The sequence below is a fragment of the Gymnoscopelus braueri genome, assembly GCF_963280865.1.
Source record: "Gymnoscopelus braueri genome assembly, chromosome: 11".
Lineage (NCBI taxonomy): Eukaryota > Metazoa > Chordata > Actinopteri > Myctophiformes > Myctophidae > Gymnoscopelus > Gymnoscopelus braueri.
Genome location: NC_137613.1, coordinates 30018019 through 30043179, shown reverse-complemented (window position 1 = coordinate 30043179; position 25161 = coordinate 30018019). Strand labels below are relative to the sequence as shown.

General features: G+C 42.9%; 1 protein-coding gene across 7 annotated transcripts in view; it reads left to right on the top strand.

Moving 5' to 3' along the window:
- Positions 1–25161, top strand: part of LOC308094553 (sodium bicarbonate cotransporter 3-like) — a 75594-nt gene that overhangs the window by 19569 nt on the left and 30864 nt on the right. For 5 of the 7 annotated variants that reach the window (XM_080441281.1, XM_080441282.1, XM_080441278.1 and 2 more), the window contains exons 2-8: positions 4786–4867; positions 8443–8592; positions 12885–13023; positions 15116–15276; positions 16729–16917; positions 19096–19452; positions 24966–25045. In XM_080441281.1, the coding sequence (XP_080297407.1) occupies positions 4786–4867; positions 8443–8592; positions 12885–13023; positions 15116–15276; positions 16729–16917; positions 19096–19452; positions 24966–25045 (1158 nt within the window). The remainder of the gene's footprint in view (positions 1–4785; positions 4868–8442; positions 8593–12884; positions 13024–15115; positions 15277–16728; positions 16918–19095; positions 19453–24965; positions 25046–25161) is intronic. The other 2 variants (XM_080441280.1, XM_080441284.1) reach the window with 2 other exon arrangements.

The following is a 25161-nucleotide window of genomic DNA, read 5'->3' as shown; positions in this document are numbered from 1 at the left end:
TCTAGTGCTACCCTTAGGGCAAAAGTGTGTTAGTTGTACATAAGATATCTCAAAATCGAATGGGCAGATTGCCATAAAACCTGCTGAGTGCATTCATGCTTTCCCAGAGGATGATCCCTACGCATTGTGGTGACCCTATGTCCTTTACTATAGTGCCACCCTTAGGCCAAAATGTATCCTTACACACAAGATGGCACAACATTTTATGGGCATATTGCAAAATAAACCCTACTGATTTTGACTTCTATCGACCCCCTCCCAGTCCAGCCCTGCGGGTGTCATGCAAGCAGACCTGAGGGCAACGTTAAGCCCTATTTTTACATTCTCTCTGGTTACTCGTCTAAAATAGCACGTTTACTCATAATGTTCAGCCAGAATAGCCTCTAATGACATGATGTCGATACCTTCTGCCTGCTCTCTAGGAACACCTGGAACGACCTGATATTTCTGTGAACTAGAAACATCTCTCCAGCTCGGATGGGTGTGAACCACAATGGACTGTGGAAACAATGGGCTGTGGTAGCTGGGTTCTCTTCACTGGATCTGAGGGAGATGTTGGCCTTTTCTCAGTTCTTTGTTTGTCAGCGAGAACTTATGTTCTTCTTCGTTAGTTTGCTGGTTGACCATCCTCCATTAAATGTTGGATGTATTCTGTACACACCTCCGGAGTTAATTGGAGAGATTGTCCCCATGGCTGCCTGTCAAGTTCTGCCCCAGAGGAGAGGCAGGCAGGGGAGAGCTGATAACCTTGGTAATTGGACTGTGTGTTTAAAGCAATTTGTGTGTACAGTAGGCGTGTGCACACTTGTGTTTGTGTTTTTTAATTGTTGTTTGAGGGCTTTATTGGGATTCAATAAAGTGTACAAACACATGCACAACAAATACATCTCAGCTCTTCTGAAGCTTCACTTAAACATAAATAACTGTATTTAATTATTGTTAGGTATCTGAAGTATTTTGGTCATTCTGTGCATTGATGTGCTGGCATGACTTTTATTCAGTGATTTTCACAGAGGTCAGGTTTTATATTTTATTATGAGTAAGGGACCTAGGCTGGCTCTTGGCGTTGCTATGAAACCCTACCTCACACAGATCTTAATAATGGATCTATTTTCCAAAACAGCCTAATTAGTTTGTAACAGATGCACAGATGCCAGCTCATTAATGAAAATGAGCAGCGGCTTATCTGCTAGATAAGCTCCGTCTTGATTATTACACCACTCGTCAGGTGGAGTGATTTGTCCTTTATTGTAATAAAGACATTGCTGCCTATTTTGGTGTACTAACCAGGCCTTAAGTACACTTCATTATGTTATGTCTGTGTTGATGCTTACCTACTTTAACTTCTGACTGATCTGATGCCCCTTTGCTGTTGGTTCATTTGCATTCACATAATATGCCAATTAGTATGCACATAATGCACTTATTACGCACCTGCCAATTATTATGCACAATTGCACATGTATGCCAATTATTATGCAGATGGCAATTATTATGCACTATGCTGATTATCTCTGTGTGTGTGTGTGTGTGTGTGTGTGTGTGTGTGTGTAAACCGTACCATCCAGCTATCATGACTGTCATGAAATACCAGTTAAAGCCACTGAAACCCCCCAAAAGACCAGGGAGGGGGGGGTTATTGCTGCTTTTGCTTTATAGTGCAGCGGATAAAAGCAATATTTTGGGAGAATCGTTCACTTGGTGATACAAGCGTGAAACTTGGTACAGATCATCTTTAGAGGTCATTTATCGATTTTTTTAATCGAGCCACTTGAAAATCAAAGATGGCGGCCATTTTTCAAGATGGCCGACATCTTAGTGGGCAGTTAAGTGATATGATGGTTTATTTGGTGATACAAGCATGAAAATCGGCATGAGCAGTCTCTGTGGGTCACTTGACAATAGGCCACCCACAGCTACTTGAAATTTCAAGATGGCGGCCATTTTTCAAGATGGCCAACACTTTAGTGGAGCAATTAAGTTATATAATGGTTTATTTGGTGATACAAGCATGAACATTGGCATGAGCAGTCTCTGTGGGTCACTTGACAATAGGCCACCCACAGCTACTTGAAATTTCAAGATGGCGGCCATTTTTCAAGATGGCCAACACTTTAGTGGAGCAATTAAGTTATATAATGGTTTATTTGGTGATACAAGCATTACATTTGGCATGAGCAGTCTCTAAGGGTTGCTTGACAAGAAAACACTCTCAGCCACTTTACATTTCTATTTTCAAGATGGCCGCCCCTGGATCCTCAAAAGATACATTTTCTCATAGAAATGTTTTTTTTTCATTAAGGACGATTATACGATTATTATTATTATGCTAAAGAACAACTTTTAACACATCACAATATAGTTGTGTTGATTTGTTGATCATAGATAGATTAGATAAGAGTGAATATCTGCACTACCAGGGCACACTGGTGATATATCACTGCTGTTAAACTCAGAGTGGGGTTCAATGTCAGCTAATTGAAAGTTGGTATCCCAAATGCTGTCTAATTTACCCCAAAACAGTTAGATAGCCGCACCTGAATTGACAGGTTGTGCCAGCACGGGAGAGCCGAGCCAAGGTTAATGGGGTTTTAGTTAACCGGATGGTGTACAGATCGCTCAGGATTTAAATGGCATTGGATGAACGATCGAACTAAGTGTAGGGTTAAGGCATGAACTTAGTTGTATCCCATACATCAAAGTGCTTGGTAAAAGGTGGTAAAAGGATAAACCCTCGGCCTCTGCCTATGCTGCAGACATGGCAGAAGCCATCATAACAGTTGTGAAAACTAACTGGGACAGATGTTTAATTTGTCAGCAGGTCACCAAGGAAAAACTCATTCAGCCGAGTTTATTCAACAGAGAGCACGATCGTACTGGTTATGATACCATTGCAAGAAATGTTCCATTATTTCATAAGATCAATGCTCTGCCTATCTTACTTAGTCCAACCCGACTAGATGAAGGTGATGGCATAGAAAGCACATTGACAAGAAACAGAGCAAAATATAATTCAAGCTGTAAACTTAGGTTCAACAACACAGAGCTGGAAAGGGCCCAAAAGAGAGCATCTACATCTGCTGGAGACACTGAAGATACCAAAGATATCCATGTCAAGAGGCCAAGAAGATCTAATGTATGACCGGTCCAGCGATGTCACAACTGTGAACGAGGCCAGGCTTGATCTCTTTGCCAGAAAGCAAAGACAATATGACTTGATCCCACCAACTCAAGCAGCACTCAAAGAGCATGCCAAACATGCTTCTTATGAGGCTGGATACGTGTGGGGACAGGCATTGAAGCGACATCCACAAATGCCGAGCCCATCTGACTGGGGATGGGTGGAACAGGACGAGAAGTGGAAAGTCTTCTGGACTCCACTTCCACCTATTGCGGAGAGTTGTTGGGAGTTGACCAAATGTGGGTGCTCCAAGGCATGTACTGGAAGGTGTAACTGCTTCAGATATGGACTCAGTTTCACATGCCTATGTAGTTGCCCCTGCTAGAACCTATTTGCATGTTTATTTTGCCAGAGTTATTCCCTGTTGTCCTCTGTGTTTTCAAGTGGAGGCCTATGGCTCGGCTTCCCCTCGTCACATCGACGCATCATGTTTTACTTTTTATCTAGTCTATTACTGTGTAATTTTCAGTTGTTACTTTGTAACATTGCTTCCACTGCCTTCCACTGCCATATCTAACAGTGAAGCACATTTTCAGTTTAGTTCCTTAGTATCGTTTGTCATGGTTCCGTGGCTATTGCCATTCAGTATTAGCCATTACTCATAATTTTGGAGCACTGTCCGTTCAGCACCACAACTGTGCTTATCAGCACCACAACTGTGCTAATTTATTCATCTTATTTTTTGTATCCCCACCCCTTAGTATTTATTTGACACATGTAATGGCTGTTAGTTTAAAAAAAACAATATATATATATATATATATATCCTCCCTTGTGACTGTTACCTTGTCGTGGTAAGGGAGCTTGTTTAGGCCTACCTCAGTGAACCCTGAGAGCTATGCCGGTGGGAGGCAACTCCTGACAGGTCTTACCAAACTGGACAGGTCGTGGGCGAGGAGTCAGACAAAACACAGTCAAACAACCTCTCTTGACAGAGCTTTTTGAGGAACCCAATACATTTCTATGAGAAAAGGTATCATTTAAAGATTGACATCTTGAAATTTCAAGTGGCTGTGGGCGGTTTCTTGTCAAATGACCTTTTGAGACGGCTCATGGCAATTTTCATGCTTGTATCACCAACTAAATGATTTCTTAAGCTTAACTAGTCCACTAAGGTGGTGGCCATCTTGAAAAATGGCCGCCATCTTGACATTTCAAGTAGCTGTGGGTGGCTTATTGTCAAGTGACCCACAGAGACTGCTCATGCCAATTTTCATGCTTGTATCACCAAATGAACCATTATATAACTTAAATGCTCCACTAAAGTGTTGGCCATCTTGAAAAATGGCCGCCATCTTGAAATTTCAAGTAGCTGTGGGTGGCCTATTGTCAAGTGACCCACAGAGACTGCTCATGCCAATTTTCATGCTTGTATCACCAAATAAACCATCATATCACTTAACTGCCCACTAAGGTATCGGCCATCTTGAAAAATGGCCGCCATCTTGGATTTTTGAGTGGCTCGATTAAAAAAGTCAAAGAGTTGACCTAAAGGAATGTTCATGCCAATTTTCACGCTTGTATCACAAAGTGAACGATTGTTCCTACTATCCGCTCTACTATTAAGAAGTTTGGTTGAATGATTTTTCTCTCTCCCTTCTCAGAGCCTTGATGAGGAAGCTATCTTGGATCTTGGAAAAACCAGCTCCACAACCCATACAAACTATGAGACGGAAGAACTAGAGAGTGAGTAAAGTGAACCCTTCTTTTAGGGTTGAGTGTATATACCCTGCTGTTTATTTAGTCTTTCTCTCTGTGGCAAAGTGTTTCCTACTGAAACACAGAGGAGACCTCTGTTTGTTCCATGAAGAGAGTGCCAACCTCAAAACAGACTGCAATCTCCCTCATTCATCTGATTGCAATTAGCACAGCAAGGCTTTTGACTGATCAGCTGCCCACGTAGCTAGAGATTTTCCAGGTTAATCGCCTGCTTAGTAAACACGATTAGTAAACAAACACACTAGCCATACTAGTGTTAAAATTCATGATACTTGGCTAATTAGCACCCCAACACTTCCCTGGTTTATCCACACAACGCAGATGAAGAAGAAAGACAAATAGAATGTAGTAGAGTCCTTCTAAGGATTTGATTTCAGTTTCCTTGACGTCATTGAGGGTATTGTTTATGGGCCTATTTTAGCTCTGGCATTCATTACAAAATCTTAAGTTGTAAAAATGCCAAGAGCAGGCCTGGCAGCAGCCCAGAACCCAGTTCAGAGATTCTGCCTGTGTTGTAAATTCAAATCGACGAATGGAGAGTTGGTGACCTGATTAATCTAAAGTAATCTAACAAAGTGATCACAAAACAACCACATTTCCACCTCCCTATGTGGTTGTATGTTAGAAGCACACATCCCAGCACAGGGGATGGGTGATGGCTCAATTCTTCCAAGTGATCACTTTTTATCTGTATATTGATAAGCCACAAACACACAGATAAACTGATACTAATAATATTGATATACTACTAATAAACCATCACCCAGTGTGGAATTGACCAAATACACATGACGAGGAAACCCCACCCGAGGGTGATGTAAGAGCAAAATGGCTGCCGTATGAATCAGGCGTATACCATGGCGTGTCAGCGCTGCTCATGCAGGTCCAGAGAAGACGTCAGCAATAGGCCTGTCACAATTATTACATAACCGTCTAATCGCAATTATTTGAGATAATCGCAATTATTTTTGCGTAATCTTCATAATTGTTTCCATGTTAAAAAAATGTCACACATTTTCAAATATAAAAAAAGCTGAAATAGCAGATCCACAAGCTTACTAAGCCCTAGTCAGCAACAACACACATTACAAACGGCAACGTCTCTCAGTCAAATCTCTCTACTGTTCCCTCTGCCAGCAACCCCCCCTCCACCCCCACCTAGCATCCTGTGTGTCTCTACGTGGGTCCATCCTGCTCTCTCATCCCTTTGAATTGTCATCTCTTTCTGTCCTTTCATAATCTCCATTGGGTCTTACCCCCCCCCCCGCCCCCTCTTCTCTCCCCAGACAGTTATCTCTTTGTCCTCCTTTCACCTGCTTCCAACTCTGTCTCAACACCACCGCCACTTTCTTTCTGTTCACTCCTCCACGTTCTTTCTCTCTCGCCATCTCTCTTTCTCTAACTCTTTCTCTACCTCCCCCTGTCTCCATCTGCTCTGTGTGTGTGTGTGTGTGTGTGTGTGTGTGTGTGTGTGTGTGTGTGTGTGTGTGTGTGTGTGTGTGTGTGTGTGTGTGTGTGTGTGTGTGTGTGTGTGTGTGTGTGTGTGTGTGTGTGTGTGTGTGTGTGTGTGTGTGTTCGTTCTCTAATCCTCAGAGCGATGTTTCTTGTTTTCTTTGCTCATATGTAGAGCCAGACAGATGATAGATTTTTGGCGCCGATCCCGGTGGAGTCCTACTACCGACTACTGATAATTCTGTCAAAATATGCAACATTTTCTAATCAATTTGAAAATGGTAGCTAGGGTATGATTAAGTTTCTATTTTATACAAATATATATATACAAATATATATATATATATTTGTGTTTATTATGTTCATTATTATATAGTCGATCAACAAGCTCACAACGTTGTAGATCGACAAATAAATAATAATTTGAAAACCATTGAAAATGTTCTCCTATAATGTCATGTCCCATAATAGAGATGCTAGGTTGAAAGTGGTTAGAAATCCAGAAACATCGGGTGTGTGTGTGTGTGTGTGTGTGTGTGTGTGTGTGTGTGTGTGTGAGAGAATCTATCTCTGTGTGTATGTTTGTCTATAATAGATTGTGTAGCCTATATGATGTGTGTGGGAGGGCTGAGAGTGCATGTGCATCTATGACCGGTGTGTGTATGTGTGTGTGTGTGTGTGTGTGTTAAACTTGGAGCCATGTGTATTATTTTCTGTGCTCATGAGGTCCCTTCTGAAATCAAAGAAGAGTGACTCATCTATGGAAAAAATGACTCTCTGGCCGAGAAAGTAGGGCGTTTGCATCTCAGAGCTTCAATCCTGTTCAGTATGATCTGCAATGAGGGGGACAAAATGCATGGGAAGGAAATTCAGATGGGTGAAAAAGTTAACAGTCCTCTTTCATGGTGCTTCAAATGGGTTACAGAGGTGACATCCATCCAGGAAATGGAAATGAATCCGCTTCCTGTCCTATACTCCAGGTCTAGGACCGTTTTCCAAAGATATGTATTCATTATTAGGGAGGTGATTGTAGCCGTCACAGGCTTAACCTCTCTGATTGCAATGGTACTAGATAATATTCAGAAACTCTGTACCCTGTCCTGTGGTTTTAATGAATAGCTGGTTCATGTGTATTTTAAAAGGCAGGAATCTGACCTTCAAACAGCCATAAACGTCTCACATCTCAGTAGTTGTTGGTTTAAGACATAATGAAGACAAAGTGGGGAGAATTCTTTTTCTTCCTGAAAGCACCATTAATTCATCATTGTCCTTGAATGACTTCATGCCCTAGCGATACACGAGGAGTAATGAAACATGCAGTTTGTTGTTCTCTTCATTTTCTATTTTAGGTGTGATTTTGTTGAGTAGCTTTGAAAACGCTGAACAAACATATTCATATATCATGTGTTTATTGTGTATAACGTCACCTCACCTCTTTCTCATAATTAAATTCCCTTTTCTCAGTATTTCCCTTGACAAAAAGCGTACTCTTGTGCAGCTTTTATTCGTATAATCATAAAACCAGACAGATTTCACCCAACAGTATGTACAGTAGGTGGTGATCTGTGACATAAAGCTTGTTCTACTTTTCACTGTTTTAAATCTCTGTGGATAAGAGCAATTAGCTGAAAGCCTTAATTAATCGTAAATTGTAAATATAATACATCCAGTGCTGGATTAATACATTTTGTGGCCCTAGGCTTTGAACCTTCTGAGGGCCCCCTAAATGGAAAATAAAGATAAAATACTGAGGACAGCATAGTCAATGTGATTAGGCCTTTAGGAAGCTGTTAATTAATTCTGATGCAACAGGAAAGCGTAAAATTTATATAAATGTACATCCTATGAATAAAAAATAAGCTGTAGCCTCCTCAAACAGCACTAAGTTACAGCATATGCCTGTTATAAACCTCTCGGTTTGTCCAGCATGTCAGTATTTGTCTGAGATAGTCACAGCCTGTGCCATATGAGAGCTAATTATCACCCACATACAGTGTACTGTATAAACATGTACATATACTCCCATGAGGAGATAAGAATGGTTTTCAAAGTAAAAAAGATAATTTCTTTATCTCTTTCTTCCCTCCCAGGTCACAGGGCCGTATACGTCGGGGTCCATGTGCCTCTCGGGCGGGAAAACAAACGTCGGCATCGCCACCGAGGACACAAACATCACCGTAAGAAGAGAGAGAGAGACTCTGAGGAGGGGAAGGAGGATGGCAGGGACTCTCCCACTTATGGTCAGTAACTCGTAACTCATTGCCCCCTTGATCCATGCTATTTACAAGTTCACCAAAACGTAAATGCCTGTTCCATACATTTTATAAAATGAATACTTGTGTTTTTGACTGGGTAAATATGTTAAGCAATTTCAATATATCTGTTTGGCTTGAGATAACATTTTGTGATTTATTACCATATTATTCCATCCTTTTATGGTCTCAGTTGATTATTAACCCATATTAAATTCATCATGAATTTATCATACATTTACATTTGATTAGATTAATTTATCAACTAGATTCCTTTCTATAATTTCTATTGTATTGTCAGGTATGTTTACACATACAACATACAAGTATTTATGTACACTAGACTGTAGTGACTGGTATAGCAGCATAGGTCAAATAAAGATAGAAAAAGATAAATAAACGTGAATTATCGTACATTAACTGTTATAAGTGTACACAGAGTAGTAGTATATATACTTAACAGACCCAGGGATATGTTGGGGCAGTGGGCTTGTTTGTGAGTCTCACTCAGTGCCATGGGGAGAAAACGGTTCCTGTGGTAGGAGGAAGTGGTCCTGATAGACCAGTGCCTCTTACTGGAAGGTAGCATTTGGGAGAAATGGTGACTGACCAGTGAGAGAGGAGTTGGTGATGAACTTTGCTGTCCCCTTCACGTCACGGTCCTGGAGATTTGTATGTCCTGGAGAGACGAAAAATTAAAAAAAAGAAAAAAGGGGAAAAAAATTGCCCCCGTTTTTGGATCATTACGGTAATTTTATCTATCATGAATACCGGTCTAGTGGCCCAATCACAGGCTATAGTGGCCCAGGTGTCCCACCCAAACTTATAACGGCCGATCTACAAGCCCACAATTAGTGGCTGACTCGACGTGTTGTGGGCTTGTAGATCTTCTATGTTCGGTGCGCGACACCAGTCTGTCAGCACAGCAGAGAGAGAAAACATCGCTCACACTTCAAGAAGGAAGTTTTGCATGAGGAGGAGGTGATGTGGTAAGCACAACAGAAAGACTGTATGGCTTCCATATCCAACATTAAGCATGGATAAGCACAACATAGAGACGCTTGACCGCATTGCGTTGTGAATGTAGGCTACCAAACAAAGTGAAAAATGGTCTCTATCACAAAATGGTTTAGAATGGTTGCTACTGTAGCTATCTGAAGAATGTTAAACAGCAAACTGTGCATGGTGTGTGGTGTGTTGCAATTAACTATGTCTAGATATCTAAAGTATGGCAAACAATAATAATTCTATACTATCCTAATTGATTGATTGAATTTGTGTCCCTGTCCAGCCCTGGAGCAGAGCCAGACCAATATATCAGTCAGGACGATATATCGGCCATTATTTGACTTTTTTGATGACATTGGTATTGGCAATTATGCAGGCGATGGGTCCTGATTTTGAACCACTTTCAACCTGACATCCTAATTTGGGCATGTCATTCTAGGCAAAATCTCTTCAAAAATACCAGATTAACAAGCTCACAATGTGTCGAGACTCGCAAGCTCGTAGATCGGCTATTTTTTAAATGTTTGAACAAGGCTTAAGAGGTTAAATAAAATCACGTTCAGTTTATTTTTATCTATCAAAAATGTATTCAGTTGTTGTTGTTGTTTTTTTTACTATTAATTACTATTAAATATTCTCTAATAGAAACTTTAACTTTGACAAAATATTGGTCAAAACATCGGTAATAGGAGGTCTAGGATTCTCCAAAATTGGGATTGATTTTTTGAAAAAACGTATGTTGCTATAATGTCAAGGACCCCCAATATGAAAATGATATGTATTTGGCCGTGGACCCCCATCTCAAAATGTTTTGTTCCAGGGACCCCCAGAAGCAAAGATTTGAGTTACAAATGTTCCCTTTAAAAAAATATATATATTCAAATATTTGCACACATTTTCACGATTTTTCTAAAATAGCAGATCTACGAGCTTGTAGATCTGCTATTTTTTAATAGCCCAAAGAAATAAGAAAATTACACAGATTCGTTCCCGGTCTTAAAAAGTTAACCGGATGATCGGCTGCAGTCTGCACCTGTCCTTGTCAGTACAGGCTGCAAACCAGGTGGTGATGGATGCAGTTAGGATGGACCATGATGGCTGTGAACTGGACCATCATTTCCTTTCGCAGGTTGAATTTCTTCAGCTGCTGCTGGAAGGCCCTGGTGATGATGGCTGAACAGTCATTGTAAATGGCAAATTTGTTATCACTTTCAGGGAATTTGAAATAATTCTACTGAAATGCATCAATGTGGTTGGCACACAAGTATGTGTCAAATCAATGTGATAATATCAGGCTAAATTTACAGATATCAAAATTGTTTTGATATCTGTACATTTTTAAGTAATTATCAGTCGATAACCAATTTGATGAATGATACACTGTATCATGTATCCCCACCTCAGATACAGTATTAAACGTGCAGAAGTCGTATCTGCCTTCCTCAATGACATTAGCCTCATTAGCTGTTTTATTTCCCCCTGTAGACTGAGCATCTCATAAACGTCAACCTTCACCACAGTGAGGATTGATTGAGAAATGTGACAGGGTGTCACCATGTAATGTGTTGGGAGAAAGGCATCAGTCCACTCAAACTCCTCCCTCTGCCTTTTAGAAAATATGAGGTCTGAAATACATCAGCCAGCTCTGAAAGGCCAAGCACGACACATGGGAGCCAGCCAGCTCCAATAGCGATTAAACGTTTGATATTTCAGAAAACCTGTGTTTGTGTTCCAGCATCGCATCATTGGCTTAACAACACAGAGCAGAGACACTGCAGGCAGTCAGTCGTTAAAACTCTGAAGCTTTTCCTGCCGTGAGGATGTTTTCTGAAGATTGGAGAGACCACTACACACACATAGTCTAGCCTCTAGGCTGAGAATAGCTGCAAACACTTCTCTCTCTGTGTGTGTGTGTGTGTGTGTGTGTGTGTGTGTGTGTGTGTGTGTGTGTGTGTGTGTGTGTGTGTGTGTGTGTGTGTGTGTGCGTGTGCGAGATAAAGCCTGTATCCAAGTATGAAGTTTGTTTCCTCCTTTTGTATACTGAAATCTGGTATTGTGTGTGTGTGCCAGCCAATAATCCCTCGCAAGGAACTTTTTGAAAAGAGAGCATTGTGTGCAGTCCTAATGCAGTATGAGAAGAATGAGTACATCTTCAGCTCTTACCACTATACCTGTAAACTTGCAAATAAACCTAATATTTAGTCATTATCCACCACCAGTATTTGACTGGTGGCTGCTCACAGGAACTTAACCACGCTATTTTACAATTTGTCATACCATGGTGTTGTGCTACAAAAATAGCAGATCCAAAAGCCCACAGCGCCGCACGATGCGCTGTGAGCTTGTAGATTTGCTATTTTTCACAATTCTAGCAATAATGACATGCCAAACACGTGTTGAAAGTGGTTAAAAAGACCAATGTCTTAGAAACCCCTCAACCGTGAGACGATTTATATATATATAATAATGCAGAGGCTGGATCTGTTATCAGTTGAGTCTATTCTGTGCTTGTTGCTGTTACAAGAAGATACATTGACAATGCTGCTCTCCTTTCCGTCTGTGACTGAGTGACCAGGACCTACGAGTGACAGCCCACAGCTTGCATTGGGGGGAAAAAAAATCAGTATGCACCATCACGCCCTGGTACTCCAGTTCCGGCCATCTGTTGCATGCAGCAAAAGTGTGCACTAATGGAAAACCCACCATATTCTTGTAACAGGGAAATATGAAGTGGCTTGAAGAGTAGCATGACAAAACGTCTCTCTGTCTTTAGTAATGCATCTCGTTCTCCATTCCTGTGGCATCGTCTGTGGTTGTTCTGTTTGGCACCAGATGTCCTGATAGTATCTCTCCCTCCTAATTCAATCAGACATGAAAAGTAGATGTTGTTTTCCGTTGTTTTGCCTCAGACCTCAGAAGACTATGCTGAAAAAGGATTCTCTGTACGGGGTTGTCTGAGTAATAAAGTAGAAAGGCGTTATAATGATTAGGGCTGCAACTAACAATTATTTTCAAAATTGATAAAATTATTTGATTGATCTGCTTAATTCATTTTGACAATAAAATGACCTATTAATGATAACTATTTATCAATTAATACTTGATTAATTGATTCATCCCGAATGTTAATGCATTGGCTGTTATGGTTCCTGCTGGTAAAATTCACTTTCCTTCTCCAGACACAAACGCATGCGTCTTATACAGTACATTCATTCCAATATTGGACTATCATTTTTAACATGTGTAGTTATGATGACCCTTTGTCCCCCCAGACACGCCTTCTCAGCGGGTTCAGTTCATCCTGGGTACGGAGGATGATGACCTTGAGCATGTGGCCCATGACCTCTTCACTGAACTGGATGAACTGTCTTACAGAGATGGCGGCGCCACAGAGTGGAAGGAGACTGCCAGGTCAGACAGCAGCACAACACATACCGGCTCTGTTATTACCCCTCAACGGGGGTGTGGGAAAATATTTGTCTCCATATGCCTTTGACAGCCATGCTCATTTGCCATGTGCTCTTATATTACTCCAGACAGCTTCTGCCTCACACTCCACCTTGTTGTCTTGCAATGAAATGGTCTGCATCTCTGTTATATTCAGTGCTTTTATCTAAAGCGCTTTACAATGTGCATACAATGTACATTCACCCATTCACATACACATTCGCACACTGACGGCAGAGTAACCTTGCACGGCACCAACCTGCACATCAGGAGCAGGCAGGCTTTCGGTGTCTTTCTCTCTTCAGCATGAAGCCAGGATGAGCCAGGGATCGAATCTGGAACTTTCCAGCCACTCTACCACCTGAGCCACTGATGCCCCATTGACCATCTTGCTTAAATACTTCTATCGCAATGGGTTTTCCTGAGCTTTTACATAGAGTTTTTCAAAGTGGTGTCTCTTGGCAAACACTCTCCTGTTACAGATTGTTTGCTTACTCTTATGACTCATGCTGATGCAGACACCACAGAGGTAGATATGAGGTGTGAGTCAGCTTGTGTGTGTGTGTGCGCACACGTGTGTTTCTGTATCTGTTGTGTGTATGTATGTATGTATGTGTCTACTATTCATATGGATTTCTGTACATGTACATGTATCTGCGTGTCTATATATCTGTACACTGTATGTGTGTTTGTTTGTCTGTGCGTGCCCATGGACACACCTGTTTGTTTGCATACATGCGTGTGCTCTGCAGTTAAATTTAGCATGGCATCATATTTTTTACATTGCAGCACGTCACAAACTTTGGACACAGCAACGGTATCATACTGTAGGTAGAGCACCTGGCATCAGTAGCCTACTTAACCACATGAGAGCCTAGTGTCCCTATCCTAGCCAAACTAGAACCTCATAACACATTGCAATGCGATGCATTGCTAGCTCGTAAATAGACTATTTTCGGTGAATAGATTTCGTGTAGAGGGAAATACTAGACTCCCTGGGGTCCCCCATACTAGATCCTCCCCCCCATACTACAGTAGATCCTCTAGTAACTAGAGGATCTAGTATAGAGCCCTGGGGGACCCTGGTCAACTACATAGGGTTAAACTTCAAGATGAACAGTGTCTATATAAAGTTGAACAGCCTCCTGTATTTCTGTAAATGTTTTCCACTGAAGTGTGGTTTCCCTGATGTCTGTTCTTCAGCTACAGTTTCAGATCAAAGCCTTTTGATGATAAAATCAAATACATTTACCTGGACATTTCCCCCTTAATGTGCTGCTGGGTTTTATATTAAAAGTATGGATTTCTTGGCAGCCAGCAACATTAGATATTTGATATATATGTCACAGGATGATTGAATAACCAGGACGATTGAAGACAGAGCGCTCGTTTTTAGGCACAGGGCTTCGGGGCGAGGCAGGGCTTTGATGTGACGCGGACCTGTCTGTTGTTGTTCCCCCCCACGTAGCAACCAGGAAGCTACGTTGGGGAACGCTGAACACGCGTTCACACGCACGTGATAATAATTATTGTCCATGACGGAGGCGCGCCGACTCAGCAGAGCTTGAGGCCGAGGAGGCGCGATGACCGGCCGATGCTCTGATAGTCGACACAGCGCCGTCCGAGTTGTAAACCGATAGGGACAGAATAGTTCTTTTCATGGATCACTGTGTGTGTGTGTGTGTCTCAGGGAGAAACTAAAACAATGCGTGTGGGCGCGTGCATGCGTGCGCATGTGTGTGCATGCGTGTGCGCGTGCGCACAAACGCGCACGCACACACACACACACACACACACACACTCCCTCTAGTCTGGCTTGCATTGCCCTCTAGCGTTGGTTTTACAGAATTGCCTGAAAACAAGCGCTCCTTCTTCAATCGTCCTGGTTATTCAATCGTCCTGTAACATATACATTGGATGAATTCTTCAGGATAAAGTTAACGTTAAGATCATGGCTCTGGATAGAGTAAAGGCAGTTATTTTAAATCTTTGGTGAATTATTCCTAGACAGATTTTATCCCGTCCGTAATGCTTATATATTTGTTTTACCACCCAGATGGTTGAAGTTTGAGGAGGACGTGGAGGATGGAGGAGAGCGGTGGAGTAAACCGTACGTGGCCACGCTGTCGCTACACAGCCTGTTTGAGCTGCGGAGCTGCATCCTCAACGGTACCGTCATGCTGGACATGAGGGCCAACTGCATCGAGGACATCGCAGGTACACTGGATTTAACCACGGCCAGTACAGTCCCATATTTCTGCTGGAAGTTTTTACTTCGTACAGACAGGACAATGAAGTGAGGGCAGAGATTTGGGGTGGAGGTGGGGATAGGGGGTGGTATGCTGCATAGGTTTGACTTGGAGATGGGGGATCGAACCTGAGCTGTTGAGCATATATAACTCAAGTTGTTTTCTACTTCTTTAGTGTTTATATGCTATTATTTGTCCCACCCCTGTCACCACTTTTGTCCCAAACAAGATATCTCGAAAACCACTGGCTGGACTGGACAGAGCACATTCATGAACCCTATTGATTTTGGTGACTCAATGGCCTCTCCTCTCTATCGTGACCCTTGGTCCAAAGTGTCCAGTTGCACGCAAGATATTCCAAAATGTAATGGGTAGAATGCCAAGACGCTTGAGGATGAACCCTGACCATTTGAGTGACCCCATGATCTTTCCGCGTGACCCTCAGGCTAAAATGACAACATTGTGCACAACGTATGTGATGGATGGCAGGATGAACCCTTGTGATTTTGTTGACCCCATTGCCTTTATCCAAAATTTCCATTCGGGCGTAAGAAGTAGCACGGCCTCTAGGGCAGTGATTCTCAAACTTTTTGGTGAATCCCTGTAAATAACGTTATCCATGGCACCCCTGAATTACATTGTTATATACAGATACAGTATGTCATGGGGAAAGATTGCTTTCTTCCTGCGCGTATGCTCCCAACGCATATAGTGTCTTTATTAGAAGGATAATCCCTTGAGATGTGTCATCTCATTTTAGAGGGGGTCCTTATGACAGAAATACAGAGAATACAATAGACAAAACAATACAACGAATACATCATGCATACTGTACATAAACAGGACAAAACAAACTTGACAAAACAAAGCAGAACAAAACCATAAGACATAAGCTCTCTTGAAACTGGCCGCTCCCACCCCGCCTGAATACCCACAAAATAACAGACTTCATGCATTAATGATGTAAACATGTAAACAGGAGTAGCAGCTACAGACGTTGCATATGTGTTGGGAGCTTGTAGATCTGCTATTTTTGGCAAAGAGTTTTGGGTTAGATGGAAAAAGAACACAGCAAGTACAGTGCAAGTCAGGTCCGTTTTTTTACTAAGTATAGAGGGTCTAAGTGGTTAAACCGAAGTGATTCTGAAGCACCCCTGGACTTGTGTCACGGCACCCACTTTGAGAAAGCCTTGCTCTAGGGGCTGCTAGCAAGGCTTTTACTCTCTTAGTCTTGTTTTTTTAATAATCCTGTTTTATTTAGAAACAAATCTATAACTAATTGTCTCTTTTACCTTGTGTCTGTATGTGTGTGGGTATATGTGTGTGTTGCGTGCAAACGTCCATGTATGTACTGTATGAATGTGTCCGCGTGCCTGCGTGTGCTGACTGTGACCTATGCGTGTCCTTGTGTGTGACTCAGACATGCTGATAGACAGCATGGTGGCCTCAGGCCAGCTGCAGGAGGAGCTGAGGAACAAGGTGCGGGAGGCCATGCTGAAGAGACACCACCACCAGAACGAGCGGAAGCTCAGCAACCGCATCCCTCTGGTGCGCTCCATCGCTGACATAGGCAAGAAACACTCTGACCCCCTGTTGCTTGACAGAAACGGTGAGACCCCCGCGATGCACTCGCATTTCTTTTCTTCACCGGACCCCTCTTCCCCCTTCAACCCGGGGGAGAGACCGGTCCTCAAAGTCCACTGTTTGAATCTCCCACCAATGCCAGCGTAGAAGTTAGAAGGTAAAAAAAAAAATCTAGGGAATGATTAATAATCCATTAAGACCAGGAAAGCATCTGTGTCAATTTAGATTTCTTGTAGATCTGCATTTTTTAGAAAATGTGTGCATATCTTTAAATATACATATAAGCGATTTTTTTTTATAGCGAACATTTGTAACTCAAATATTTGCTTCTGGGTGGGGGGGGGGGGGGGGGCCTGGAACATAAATTTTTTAGATGGGGGTTCCTGGCCAAATACATATCTAAAAATGTTTTCTAAATCCTAACAGTATGTTGCTGTATCAGTGGTGCTCCAACTTTTACATGTCAAGGACCACCCAAAATGATGTGTATTTGGCCGCAGACCCCCATCTCAAAATATGTTGTTCCAGGAGTTACAAATGTTCGCTTTAAAACATATACTGTAAATATATTCAAAGATTTGCAAACAATCTCAAGATTAAAAAAAAAAAAGCAGATCTACATAGCGCAGCACCGAGTGCCATGCTATGAGGTTGCAGATCTGAGCCTGTAGATCTGCTTGTAGATCTGCTATTTTTGAATAGCCAAAGAAATCTCAAAATGACACAGATGCTTTCCCGGTCCTAATGGATTAATAGAGAAGAAGAAATCCGGGTGCTCGTCAATTGCACGGGCATGGACTTCTGGTGTACAGCACTGTATATCTGGCCTGCCTGACAGCTTATACCGCCAGTGTGGGCGAGTGGTCATTTCTTAGTAGTAATTTCTTTTGCATTCTGGCGACTGGTATAGATTTCAATTTAGTTTTGAAAATAGCGGATCTACAAGCTCACAATGCGTTGCATCGCAAAGCTTGTAGATCGCCTTTTCTTCTCTCTATTTTCAGTTTTAAAAAGAAGATTCATTTCGCAATGTAGGGGCCGCACTCAGAGGCTATGGCTATTTGGGGGTCCTTGGCGTGGAAAAGTATGGGAACCCCTGGTATAAGTTGTTGTTGTTGTGTGTGTGTAATCTCTTCCATCTGGGCATGGCTGCATTGTTGTCTTGTTGATATACTGTACAGTACGTTGAGCTTTTTAACCCATTCAATCCGGGAACTGAAAAACCTCTATGTTGCTATAATATCAGTGGTGCTTTTTCATAATTGTCAAGGACTCCCAAAATGATATGAATTTGGCCGCCGACCCCCATCTCAAAATGTTTAGTTCCATGGACCCCCAGAAGCAAAGAATTGAGTTACAAATGTTTCCTTTAAAAAAATATATTCAAAGATTTGCACACATTTTCACGATTTTTCCAAAAAATGGCAGATCTACAAGCTCATAGCGCGGCACTCGGTGCCGTGCTATGAGCTTGTATATCTGCTATTTTTGAACAGCCAAAGTATAAAATAATGGTTATAGCTAAAGTCTAAAATGACACAGATGTGTTCCTGGATTGAATGGGTTAAATTCTCTGTGTGCCCGGCCTGGGATTATGTGAATGAATGGACGTGGCTTTGACCATTGCTGTGCCCATGGTCTTTCTCCATAGGTGCAGGGTTTGAATATGTGCACCATTTTAACCAGTGAAATGTAAAATGTGGAAAGGTAAAAACATCCAGTTTATCCATGTTGTCTTGGCATTGCAATAATAGTACTTTTTTTAGGCTTGACTGTGTGCCCACAGTATTACTTCTGACTCATGTGTTTGTTTGCATTCAATGAACCGAGTCTATTCTAACTCTGCATGCAAGCCTCTCTCGATTCCCAGTCACAGTGTGTGATTGGCTGGTGTGTGGTTGAACCGGACAAGCTGATTGGCCCCCGTGGGCCTTCTCAACTTTCCCCCCTCACACACACCTCTCTCTCCCACTGAACCACACTAGTCTCTCGTCCTGTCAGTCTTGCACACAACCCATCACCCCCTCACTTCTCTCTCTCTAACTGCACTCTCCTCCTGTCCTCCGCCCCTTCTGCCTTCTCCACCTGAAACCATCTCCCAGATATGCTTCTACCTCATTATGTTGTTCCCTTCTTCTCCTCCATCCCCCCCTCTCTCCCTCGCTCCTCCCTCTCTCGTCTTTACCATTGTCTCCTCTATTAGGAGAGGGCCTGTCCTCTTCTCGTCTGTCTCTCCACAAGCCGGGGCCGGCGTCCTCTGTCGCCAACCTGTCCGAGAGGCATGAGTCCCGGGTCTCTCTCCTCCTCGGCCACCTCCTGCCCTCCTCGGCCGGCCACGCCCCTTCCCCCCTCAGCACCCCCCAAAATACTCCCCCTTCCTTCCGGCGCTCTTCGAAGAACCCGCCCCAGGCTATCCCGGAGGTGGTGGTGTCTCCCCCTGATGACGACGACGGTACGGAGGGCGAGGAGGCGGCGGCGGCGGCGGGCGCTGCCGGCACATTTCGGCTGGATAGACAAGCGCCCACGGACTCCCACGGCCACCAGCTGCTGCCGTTAGAAGGCAAATATCTGTGTAGCCCGGCAGTGTGAGTCACGGCTTGACCGGAGTACACTAGCACTATAGCATGCTGGCTGTGGCCCCCCCTCCCGCTGCTACGTCAACCACCACGGCCACCCACAACCCCACCCACCCAGCGACCATCAAGTCATTAAAGGGCGACGTCACGGAGGTTCAACCTGAACCCTGGCGTTCCACTGTGAGAAGGACACGTGAAAACGTTACACTTTGTAATACTTCCCAACACGTTCTGTTTAAAACCCGTCATTTGGGGAAGTGTTTGGGAATTTTCAAGCGTTCTTGCCACAGAACGATAGGATTCAACTTGTAAATCACCAAAGTTGCCCTTTAATGACACAGCAAGGTTCACTCACTGACTCTACCTGCTCTCCTCTCTCTGTAGTCGCGCGTAGCCAGACGATCAGAGATCTCCGCCTACCGATATGTCTGGAGAAATCTAAATTCAATGTAGGGGCTAGAAACTAAAGTCTTTCTAATTCCGCAATGCACTTAATTTTTAAATGTCCAAAATGGTTTCCACTCACGTTTAGCCCCCACATTGAATTTAGATGTCACCAGATGAGAGACTACTTTCTCTCTCTGTCTCACACCTCATTCTTCACCACACCTCTCCTTCTGTCTATCTGTCCTATCTGTCTGTCCCCCTCTAATGTTCCTGTTTGGTGCCATAACTTTAATTGCCTCTGTCTGTCCTTATCTTTTCCTCTCTCTCTCTTGCACTCAACTTCTCTTGGCATCTTAGTCTTTCATCTTCCCGTCTGTCTCACTCTCATCTCCTCCCAGCTCTCTGCTCAACACTTAAATACCTTGCTTGGATCTGTTTCTCCATATTGTGCTCTCTGTGTGGCTGCATGGATCTCTCGTTCAATCGAGCGTATGTCCAGTGTCCTGTGATTGTCCCGTACTCTCACCCGCTCTTCTCTGTGCTGAGAAGGTGTTCTCTGTTGAGATGTACCATCTAATTGTCCCTCCTGTACACATATATATGTATATACTTTATGTGCTTCCTTTTTGCTTTTGGTTCAGAGCGCGATTATAGAAAACAGCCGCTGTGCCAATTGCTGGAGGTCCTGTATTCTATAAAAAGCGTGGCTCTGTGCACTGTGTTGAATGCATGTTGACGTAGAACTACGCCATCCTTTTTGTTCTTTTACCCTCACACCTTTTTGGGGTATTTTTGGTGTCCATATCCCTTCCTCCTTCTCAATTCCTAAGTATAATCACACACACACACAGTCAAAAGACTCCTCCCCCTTCCGTTACGAGTCTAGCGAGGGTAACGTGTGTGCCAGGCAGCCTGGCTAAATATAAGTCCTGTAGGAGGGGGGTTGTGTTGGTATGTACTATCACCATCACATACAGTCACTTTGTGTTCCTGTTTCCAATGCCAGGCCTCTGTCTGTTATTTATAGATATACGTACGTACTTGTGTGTGTGTGTGTGTGTGTGCGCGCTCGCGCATGTGTGCGCGTGCGTGCGTGCGTGTGTGACGTAGGGGTGCATAATATGTGTGTGTGGAGGGGGCTGCTGCAATTGAATGTTGGGTCATGAGAACCAGAGACTGTTGAGTTGGAGGAGAAAGCTAAAGGTTGGGGTGGTCTTATAATAGATAGCCTCTGTTATTCTAGATACATGCGTGCACGCACACACAAACAATATCCCATGACATAGTGCCTTGGCGTTAACGTGCAGCAGAGCTGGAGGGTAACTTATTTTTTATCTGTTAGGTACTTATCAAAATATGACTGATAGAGAGTACATACTATAGTTACAAGCATTTGTCCATCATATAGTATTAATGTTCCACTTTAGGTTGGAGCTTTAGTTAACTCCTTTTTATTGCATTTCATACTGTAGATGGCATCTACACTAAAAGAGCAAAGAGCATCATGCTCTTTTCCATAACGTGTTAATATCTCTCACACACAGCTGCACACAAACCAGCTCTGTGACAGCATATTAGACAAAGATGTGGGAGGATCAGTGGACCATGAAATGCCTCCCATGTATCACATACTGTACAGAACGCCTGATGATAAATGTCATATTCTAGCCTCCTTCAGGTTGTCAGTGATTGAAGTCAGCTGCTCCTCTGTAATTGATTCTACGCATGCAATTTGCCATCGCTTTTAGCATATTTGAGCTACAGCGGGGGGGCATTGCTGCAAAACAGTTTATTTATACATATACACTTGGCTGGATTGAGTAGTTGGCTAAGAGTTAGCGGGTAGAGCAAGCAGTCGACTGTACACCCCCCCCCCCCTGTGATGCAGGGCTTGTGCACATAGGTGTGCTTTATGGGTTCAGTGAACATCACTTAATTAAACCGCTGCTCTGAGCTATTTGTGACTTATCCCAAGCTGTGCGTTCAAATGGATGTATTTAACGGATGTATAAATATAAACCCTGACAATCCCTTGTCACTCCATACACTGGAGGGCCTACTGAGAACTGTACGACAACTGTACCATACGGCCATAGATCTGTGATTTGTGCCGGGACTTTAAATGGCAATAGATCTTAAAGCCCCCAGAGTAGCTTCCTTCCGTCTGTCCATGAAAGGAGTTAGTGGGTTTAAACCTTTTTTTTCTCTCCCCAACTTAGTTGTTTTGCCAATTCCCTGTGTGTCCAGTCCTGCCAACCCCCTACTGTTTGGTCTGGGGTGGGTGTGGACAACCACAAGTCTCCTCCGATACACCAGGAGTCGCCAGACGCTCCTTTTCACCTGACAGAGTTTCCCAGGGAGGGTGTAACGTGTGAGGAGGAACATGCTATCCCTCCCAGAATTGCCACATTTCTTTGTGCACACTTTTCAAATATTTAACTTTAGTTTTATAACTGCTACTCACCAGAACCCGCTCTACAGACCATATCACGCCTGTCTACCATGAGCTTCACTGGCTTTCTGTCAAATACAGAATTGATTCCAAGATACTGCTCATCACCTACAAGGCCCTCAATTACCTCGCCCCCAGCTACCTCTCTGACCGCCTGTCCCCTCAATCTGGTGATGACAACCTCCTGGTGGTCCCCAGGACAAAGCACCGAACCTGTGACGGGGCCTTTTCAGGTGTCGCCCCCTTCCTCTGGAACTCACTCCCAACTCACATCAAAGCTGACCCCAACCTTTCCTTGTTTAAAAGCTACCTCTTCAGACTTGCCTTCCCCTCTTAAACGTATTCCCCTTATATTTTAACTTTTTGCTTAGTTTTTATTTATTTTTTACTTTTCTTAAAGTTGTTGGTTTTGTTTCGTAAAGCAACTAGAAAAGTGCTATATAAATGCCATGTATTATTATTATATTATTATTAATATTAATGGGCCCTTGATCAGGCTCATACCTTGACCAAATTTGGAATCATACATCACATATACATACATCATAGATGACTGATGTCAAAGGTGGGCCACATTGAGATCCACATCAGAGCCACGCCATTCTCATGTGGATCTCGGGATGCACATGATCAGATTTTTTTAAATCACATTTTAATTAAACTTTTAACAAACGTAACAATATTTAGAAGAAAATTAATGGCAACAAAAAGGATGATGGAAAAAGAAAATGGAAAAATAGGGAAGATCTTTGTGTGTGTGTGTGTGTGTGTGTGTGTGTGTGTGTGTGTGTTAGCCTATAGGCAGTTTGCACTAGGAATTTGGTGCTGACCAGACAAACCAAACCTCTTATAGACGGCTAGACACCTACAGAACCACGGCATAATTATCATCTTTTTTTCTTTTACAAATTCTCGATGACATTGAGTAAAGGGGATATTAGAATACTGAAGGTCTAAGGACGCACTAGACTCCCCCTCTCGACGCCACCTCTTTTAATAAGGCCGCTGTTGGCGAACATTCCACAGTTTAATCTTGCTGAATGATGTACGGTGGCAGGATGCAACCTGCGATAATCCCTCTCTTATTCTCGCAGGCTTAGGGAGGAATGTGAGCAATGGTGTTCGTGATCAGCGGTCACGGCTTCCCCGCTGTCCTCTGACGGTGTGGAGGGGGTTACACCAGGGCACCAGTCGCTACACGTGTCAGTCCTACGTGTCAACTGACACGTAGGACTGTCACGACCATGACATTTTTATTGTCATACAAATAATTGCGATTAACGATTTAATTGTGGTTTAGACGTTGAACATTGGGAACATATTAATCAAAATTACCTTTCTGTTTTTTTCTTTTAGGCTTTGTAAACAAAAACCTAATCAAAATCTAATCAAAATAAATAATGTACTATGGCTAAAACATGCCATATTTAATACATGTTTATGTAGAATTTTGCTTGAAATAGTGGAAATAGCTAAACACTTTCAACAGATGAATTCATTCAAATGAAGGGAAACGCATCTGCAAAAGTATTGCGATTATGTAATAATTGTGACTGGTCACTGACAAGCTGGAGACTGGAGACTGAGGAAGATGGCCTGTTAGGACTTGGAATTGAGGGGAAAGGAAATGGGAGTGTGAAGCTGTATTGAATCTGTTTTGATTTTGGGTTGGTGACTTTAACTTATATTAGAAATGTGATGTTGATCTGTGTTTGGACAATGGCTGCATTTGAAAACCTAACATGGCCAGCGGCCAGTAGTGTTCTGCAGTCAGTAATGACTGACCGGGTCGGACTGCGAGAGTTAAGAGTTAATTGTGCTAAGGGAATGCACATGGTAGTGACGTACGCACATGTGAACAAGGTAGGAAAGTTTCAGTCTAAAAAAAGCTGTTCTTAATAGCACTGGGCTGAGGACATACAGTCTGTAGAATGCTGTTGATCGGTTTATGTCTTGAGGAGTCACATACAGGAGGGTACATGTACAGTTACACTGAATTATGAAGACAGCATTTTACGAACAATTACAAATCACTATTCATTTTAATTGCTACAAAGTTATTGGGGGAAATAGGAAAAACTGTTAGAAGGAACATACTTTAGAATTGCAGAGAGGAGAGAGAGGTTGCCTCAAACATCATCTCATTTCATCTCCTGTTCTTCTGTACCTGAAGTGCTAGCGTCTCCTGTCTCCTGTATGGCCGCGTTGAAGTGGGAGATCGGTAAAGCCGCTTCAATGCTTGTCTCCGCCGCCTGAAGGTGTTTGGTTGTGTATTATCGATACCTTCCTTCACCTTCGTCTCTGGGATGATGATGATGATGATGATACAAGCCAAGCTGCTTTGACATCAGCAGTGGAACGTTTTAATAGTATTCCCAGTTTTAAGAGATTTAGAAAACTGGAAGTGATTGTTTTTCTGCATTTCTGTGTTTCCTGAAATTCAAATCTATGAAGAGATATAGTTTACTGTTACTGCCCCATTAAAACAAAATCACAATGTAAAATCTCCTATTGAACCTCAAAGACATCTTCAGCGGGTGCTTGTGTCTCCCTCCATTTTTCAGAAGTGACACGACTGACTCATTTTTTTTCCCCTCTCTCTCTCCTCTTACTCTCTCCTCCTCTTCCTCATCTCCCCCCCGGTCTCATCAATATCAGGGCCTCTGGTGTCCCCTAACTCTGTCCCCAACAACCTGGACGGTAACAAGTCATCGGAGAGGAGGCCTTCCAAAGTAGGGGTCAGTAGAGAAAGCAGCAGTGTCGACTTGAGCAAGGTAACCTAACCCTGGTACTGAGCACAGAGACAACCAACCCATCATGGCAAACAGCTACCATGACTCCATTGTTTGTCCCT